This window comes from Clupea harengus, unplaced genomic scaffold (assembly GCF_900700415.2).
Source record: "Clupea harengus unplaced genomic scaffold, Ch_v2.0.2, whole genome shotgun sequence".
Lineage (NCBI taxonomy): Eukaryota > Metazoa > Chordata > Actinopteri > Clupeiformes > Clupeidae > Clupea > Clupea harengus.
This window is the reverse complement of record NW_024879664.1, coordinates 32501-40000: the sequence shown is the minus strand read 5'-3', so window position 1 is coordinate 40000 and position 7500 is coordinate 32501. Positions and strand designations below refer to the sequence as shown.

General features: G+C 51.0%; 1 protein-coding gene across 1 annotated transcript in view; it reads left to right on the top strand.

Moving 5' to 3' along the window:
- The window catches only part of LOC122129506 (microtubule-associated serine/threonine-protein kinase 3-like), a 53396-nt gene that overhangs the window by 27651 nt on the left and 18245 nt on the right, over positions 1 to 7500 (top strand). Inside the window, exons 7-10 of the mRNA XM_042704429.1 lie at positions 48 to 126; positions 1714 to 1871; positions 4793 to 4868; positions 5554 to 5763. Coding sequence (XP_042560363.1) covers positions 48 to 126; positions 1714 to 1871; positions 4793 to 4868; positions 5554 to 5763 — 523 coding nt within the window. The remainder of the gene's footprint in view (positions 1 to 47; positions 127 to 1713; positions 1872 to 4792; positions 4869 to 5553; positions 5764 to 7500) is intronic.

Genomic DNA, 7500 nt, shown 5'->3' with positions numbered 1-7500 from the left:
TTCTGTCTTTCTCTCTTTCTTTCTATTTCTCTCTCTCTCTCTTTCAGAGCGGAAGGACGGAGATGGTCACTGGCATCTCTCCCCTCGTCGGGCTACGGCACCAACCCCCCCAGCTCTACAGTCTCAGTAAGACACACACACACACACACACACACACACACACACACACACACACACACATATAGCCCTGCCAAACACACACGTACACATGTGGACATACACTACACTACAACACACACACACAGCCCTGCCAAACACACACACACGTACACATGTGGACACACACTAGAACACACACAGAAAGAGCCCTGCCAAACACACACACGTACACATGTGGTACAGAAGCGACGGCATTTAGCACCGCTCATGTGTGTGGTGCATAAGGTCACATTAAAAGATCAGCTGAGGAGTGACCCACTCGGGTTACAGTGTGAAGGCTGATGTGTGTAGGTTGTGCTGTAACATGATTTGAATAAGCAGTGACATCTGACCCCCCCCCCCCCCCCCAGCCTTGACTGGGTACACAACCCCCCACCCCACCCTGGGAACATTTATGAGCCGTTAAACCGAACGGGACAGACTGTGACAGAACATGACCTGATGTTGTGTGATGGGTGGGTGAATTAATGAATGGGCGGATGAATGGATGAATGGATGGATGAATGGATGAATGGTGGCAGCTCCAGGTGGTGTGACGGAAGGCGGAGAGACAAGGCTTTGTGTGACGAGCTGTTAGAACTGTTTTTATGAGGTCAGGGTCTCACACACACACAAACACACACACTCTGCAGGGCTGGAGAACAGCACAGTAACAATGGCCTCCTCTGTGATGTGTGTGTGTGTGTGTGAGTGAGTATGGATGTGCGAGAGTGAGTGGGGATGTCGCAGCTGATGTTCTGGCTTTTGTTCTCTGTTTGTGACACGTGAACCGGAAAAGAAAGACGAGGCCCTGGTCCTTATAAATGTGTGTGTGTGTGCCCTGTGAACACAAACGCGGTCCGAATTGTTATGTAAATGTTCCTCGCCAAGTCACTGAGCAACTCCTGCTGCCTGTGTGTTCAGCCACAATAGGACCTCCTTTGACTGGCTGTGTGTGTGTGTGTGCCATTAATGTGGATACTATGGTTTATTCTGTACTCTAACATAATGGTTTGTGTGTGTGTGTTTATTTGTGTGTGTGTGAATCTGTGTGTGAGTGACCGGTAGGGCTGAACGATTTGGGAAAATAATCGAATTGCGATTTTTATTTTTTTTCCCTAATATTGCGATTGCGATTTAATATGCGATTTTTTTCCCCCCAACAAAACGTAATGAATGATTTAAATATGACCAATACAATATTATTATTATTTATTTATTTTGGATTTTTTTAGACCACGTTGTAATCGCGCAGGTTGCGGTTAGAAAATCGCGCTTTATCATATTGCGTTTTTATCGCAAATGCAATTAATCGTTCAGCCCTAGTGACCGGATGTTCTCTCCTGCCCAGTCGTCATCCTCATCTCAGGAGCGATTTCACCAGCTTCTGTGCATGAGTGAGTGAGTGAGTGAGTGAGTGAGTGAGTGAGTGAGTGAGTGAGTGAGTGAGTGAGTGAGTGAGTGAGTGAGTGAGTGAGTGAGTGAGTGAGTGAGTGAGTGAGTGAGTGAGTGAGTGAGTGTGTGTGTGTGTATCTGTGAATCTTCGTGTAAGTGACCTGTTGTTCTCCCCCCCAGTCGTCGTCCTCGTCTCAGGAGCGACTTCACCAGCTTCCCTACCAGCCCACGCAGGACGAGCTCCACTTTCTGTTCAAGCACTTCCGCAGCTCAGAGAGTGTGACGGACGAGGACGGCCGCCCCTCCCCAGCCATGCGTCCACGCTCACGCAGTCTTAGGTAACACACACACACACACACACACACACCACACACACACACACACACCACACACACACACACACACACCACACACACACCACACACACACACACCACACACACACACACACACACACACCACACACACACACACACACACACCACACACACACACACCACACACACACACACCACACACACACACACCACACACACACACACCACACACACTCACACCACACACACACACACCACACACACTCACACCACACACACACACACACAAACCACACCTCTTTGTCCTTAGTCTGCCTCTCACTTGTCGTACAGGCTCAGATACACCCTCTTGTACTCCTCATCCTCCTCCTCATCCTCATAACGCCATGACCTATGATGCACTCTGTTAGCCTACACAGGATCAGTACCACACGTGGACCAGGTCCGCTTCTGTCTTCCTCCGCCGCACCCACTCACTCCCTCTTGTGTGTGTGTGTGTGTGTGTGTGTGTGTGTGTGTGTGTGTGTGTGTGTGTGTGTGTGTGTGTGTGTGTGTGTGTGTGTGTGCCCACCCTCTGGCCAGATGCCATTAAAGCCCAATAGAGACTGCATTATACCGCGGAGCTCTTTGCACGGCGTGAGCGATCAGTCTTTACTGTGCTACACCACAGAGCTGTGTACACTGCAGAGCTGTGTCCCTGTGTGTTGGATCACAGAGACGACTCCACTGTGTGTGTGTGTCTGTGTGTGTTGGATCACAGAGACGACTCCACTATGTGTGTGTGTGTGTGTGTGTGTGTGTCTGGTGTGTTGAGAGACGACTCCACTGTGTTGAAGCCCAGTCTGTGCTGTGCAGTCTGCAGTGATCCACTGAAAGTGCGTGTTGTGAGAGTGGCACACACCCTGTTTACCCTCGGTCGCTCACTCACTCACACAGACACACACACACACACACACACACGCACGCACTTGGACCTCCTTCTGTTTCCTGTGTGTGTCCTATCGGTGGGTGAGTCAGGCGAGTGAGTGTTCCTGCGGCCCAGCTGCCATGGCTATCAGCTGGGTCACCCAGTGTTCCGCGCTCAGACTGGGCAGCTCTGGGCCGGGAGCACGCACATGCGCACGCGCACGCGCGCACACAAACCGATTTGAGATGAAACACTGCTGCACCAGGGGAGTGATGGAGAGAGAGAGAGAGAGAGAGAGATGGGGAGAAAGATTAACCGAGAGTGAGAGAGGGGGGGTGAGTGGGCGTGTAGTACTGATAGAGAGTGAGCAGTGGAAAAGAAACAAAAAGATGTGATTGTGCACAGGCAGGGAGGAAGAGAGAGGGAGAACTAAAAAGATGTGATGGTGCACAGACAGGGAAGAAGAGAGAGCGGGTGAAAGATGGTAGGATGGTTGTAGGAGTGAAAAAGATATAATAAAACAGATATGGAGAGACATACAGTAGATGAAGGAAGAGAGTAGGAGAGGAGGAGGAGAAAGAGGAAATGGACAAATGGAGAAAGAAGAAAAAAACAGAGAGAAGAGGAGGAATGGCAGGCCCAGCGGGAACACGCGGACGTGTGTGTGCGCGTGTGTGTGTGTGTGTGTGTGTGTGTGTGTGTGTGTGTGTGTGTGTGTGTGTGGCCTGCAATGCGTGGGTGAGGTGCTGAGCAATGCTGGGGCTGACTGGGGAGGGAGGGGTTGCAGGAGGGTGGAGAAGAAGATGAGATGAGAGGAGGTGGAGAGAAGACAAGAAAATGGAACAGAATGATGATGATGATGATGATGATGATGATGATGATGATGATGATGATGAGGAGGAGGAGGAGGAGGAGGAGGAGGAGGAGGAGGAGAGGAGAGGGGAGGGAAAAAGAGGAGGTGAGAGGTAAAGAAAAAGACAGGATGGCTGGTTAAGAAAAAGAGAAAATGAGAGGAAGTGAGGAGGTGAGCAGCTGTGCCCTGCTACACCTCCACTGGCCATTTAAGGATCTGGAGGTGGAGAAGGAGAAGGCTAGCACCGACGAGAGAGAGAGAGAGAGAGAGAGAGAGAGAGAGAGAGAGAGAGAGAGAGAGAGAGAGAGAGAGAGAGAGAGAGAGAGAGAGAGAGAGAGAGAGAGAGAGAGAGAGAGAGAGAGAGAGAGAGAGAGAGAGAGAGAGAGAGAGAGAGAGAGAGAGGGGCGCGCGCTTGCACTGCCGCCTCACAGCAAAAAGGTCCTGGGTTCGATTCCCGCATGGGGCGCTGTTGGTCCTGGGGGGGTAGGTTCTCCCCAGGCCTTCAGTGCTCAGGTGGGCTATCTCCCGGGCCTTTCTGTGTGGAGTTTGCATGTTCTCCCCGTGTTCACAAGGGGTTTCCTCCACTAAGAACCCCAACAGAAAAACATGCAGGAGACGGAACTGTCCGGCCTCCTCCCCTCCGTGCCTCCGTGTGGGCGGATGGATGATGAGCCTGACTTTGCCTGCAGCGGCAGCACACATCTACAGCGCGGCTCGAGCCGAAAGATGAGACAGAAAAACACACGCGACCCACCACACTTTAGCCTCCTCTCCTGTCTTCCACAGCACTGTGAATCGCTCTGTGTGTACGAGTGTTACAGGCTGCCTGTAAAACAAGCACGGCCTCTTCCGTTACCTGAGTATCATCCTTGTTCTTCAAGCTTGTCTTGTGCCCGTTACCTGAGTATCATCCTTGTTGCGGTGCCAAGCTTGTCTCGTGCCCGTTGGCACTGCACCCTCTCCACTGAGCCCCAAACAGCCAAGCCCTGCGCCCATTACAGCCCAGAATAGCCCCATGTTTGGACCACAGCTAAGATATGCATCTAACCTCTCTCCTCCTCTCTTCACCTCTCCTCTCTTCACCGCTCTCCTATTTTCTTTTCTCCTCTCCACTCTTCCCTTCTTGTCTCTTCCTCTCTCCTCTCTTCTCTTCTTCTCTCTTCCTCTCCTCTCCTCTCTGCAGCCCTGGCCGAACAAGCGGCTCATTTGACAATGAGATCATCATGATGAACCATGTTTACAAGGAGCGTTTCCCAAAGGTGAGTCATCCTCAGGTCTCTGGTACCCTCATTATGCAGCTGGACATTTCAACACAGTTGTCAATAGCAACAAGCAACAATAGCAACAACAACAAAAAAGTGTGTGTAAAACAAAAAAAACATGGATCCCACACTGCATTGTGCATGTCTATTTGTTTGTGTGTGTGTCGTTGGAACGACTGTTTCCGTATGTCTGTTTGTTTTTCTGCTGTGTGTGTGAATCTCGCTGTGTGCGGTCTGTGACTGTCTAGCTGTGTTTGTGTCTGTGGTGGTGTGTGTGTGTGTGTGGGGTGGTATATGTGTCTGTCTGTCTAATGGTGCGTGTGTGTGTGTGTGTGTGTGTTTCTGTCCCACACTGCTCATGTGTGTGTGTGTGTGTTTCTGTCCCACGCTGCTCGTGTGTGTGTGTGTGTGTGTGTTTCTATCCCACGGTCCTCGTGTGTGTGTGTGTGTGTGTGTGTGTGTGTGTGTGTGTGTGTGTGTGTGTGTGTGTGTGTGTGTGTGTGTGTGTGTGTGTGTGTGTGTGTGTGTGTGTGTGTGTGTGTGTGTTTCTGTCCCACGCTGCTCATGTGTGTGTGATTGTGTGTTTCTGTCCCACGCTGCTCATGTGTGTGTGATTTGTTTGTGTGTGTGTGTGTGTGTGTTTCTGTCCCATGGTGTTCATGTGTGTGTGATTGTGTGCCAGGCCAGGGTGCAGATGGAGCATCGTCTGCGGGACGTGGTGACCCAGTGCTCCCCGGACAGCTCGCTGCCTCTGGGGGACGGCGTGCTGAGCTTCATCCAGCACCAGCTGGTGGAGCTGGCCAGGGACTGCCTGGACAAGTCCCACAAGGGCCTGGTCACCTCGCGCTACTTCATGGAGCTGCAGGAGAAGCTGGACAAGCTGCTGCATGAGGTGGGCCTCTACGCCACATCACATACACACTCCTGAGGAGAAGAGACTGCTTAGACCTATAAACATCACACACACACACACACACACACACACACACACACACACATACATATAAACACAAACATGTACCTATAAACATATACACACATGGGGGATGGAGGGCTATAAGCCTATGACATGGCTATATGCTGTGAATGCTATAGGCCTATGCTGCATCATTGACATGGCTAACTGCTGTGAATGCTATAGGCCTATGCAGCATCATTGACATGGCTAACTGCTGTGAATGCTAAGTGAACTGATTTTTAGGTGGAACATAGCGGTGACATCACTGGAAGGTCTGGTTGGTGTGCAGCAGAGCAGATTTGAGTTTCTTTCCTCGCTAGTTTGTGCTCACCGGAAAATGGATGAAGTGTGTGTTTTGGCTGTGTGTGTATTGGCTGTGTGTGTGTATGTGTTTCTGCTGATGGAAAGCACCCGGCTTGTTGACTCTTGTGGGTGACAATTTGTGGGCTCATTCTCCACTGTGGGGGTGTGTGTGTGTGCGTGTGTGCGTGCGTGTGTGCAAGTGAGAGTGAGAGTGAAAGAGAGAGAGAGAGAGAAAATCAGAGAAAGGGGAAGAAAACATGCACTTTGCATTGGTGTGAGGGAGGAGAGGAAGTGGCATGGCTGACATTTCCTGCAAGCTTGTTACTGGGTCTGCAACACGTGTGTGTGTGTGTGTGTGTGTGTGTGTGTGTGTGTGTGTGTGTGTGTGTGTGTGTGTGTGTGTGTGTGTGTGTGTGTGTGTGTGACTTGAGTCTGGGTTGAGACATTGAGATATGAGTCTTGTGCAAGCAGTGCAGAAGTGTGAATGTTGCCCTGACTACACAAAGATGAGAGTTCTGCAAGTCTCCGCCTCCTGCAGAGCCTTAAAGATGTTCCGTCTGATAGAGGAATGTGGCATAGGCAGGGCCAACACGCACGCACACACGCACACACACACACACACACACACACACACACACACACACACACACACACACACACACACGTCACATGTTGGCACTGTTTTTCTCCCTGGTCACACAGATGTGTGCAGATGTGGTTGCATGGTAGCAACGCGGTGAACACTGAGTCGCTTTTGTCTGCAGTCGGGGGATGATGTGTCTGCGTTCTGCAGTCGGGGGGTGATGTGTCTGCGTTCTGCAGTCGGGGGGTGATGTGTCTGCGTTCTGCAGTCGGGGGATGATGTGTCTGCGTTCTGCAGTCGGGGGATGATGTGTCTGCGTTCTGCAGTCGGGGGTGATGAGTCTGCGTTCTGCAGTCGGGGGATGATGTGTCTGCGTTCTGCAGTCGGGGGATGATGTGTCTGCGTTCTGCAGTCGGGGGGTGATGTGTCTGCGTACATACACACGCACACAGCGAGTCTGGCACATGGACTGTTGTCGTGCAGGTGACTGTTGATTACAAGTGGCTTTATTTGGCTTCTCAGGTGTGACGTGGATCTGTGGCGGTGTACACTCACATTTGGGAGGGAGGGGTTCTACTCAGGGTTAGCCCACCACACTGTGATACAATAGCCTAATGGAAATCCCTTGCTTTCTGTGTGTGTGTGTTCTGTATGTGTGTGTTCTGTATGTGTGTGTTCTGTGTGTGTGTGTGTGTTCTCTCTGTGTGTGTGGCCTAGTGCTTGGATTGTCTCAGTGAAGATGAATGTTTTGCTGTTTTTGTGCTTGTCTTGTTATGGTGGGATGG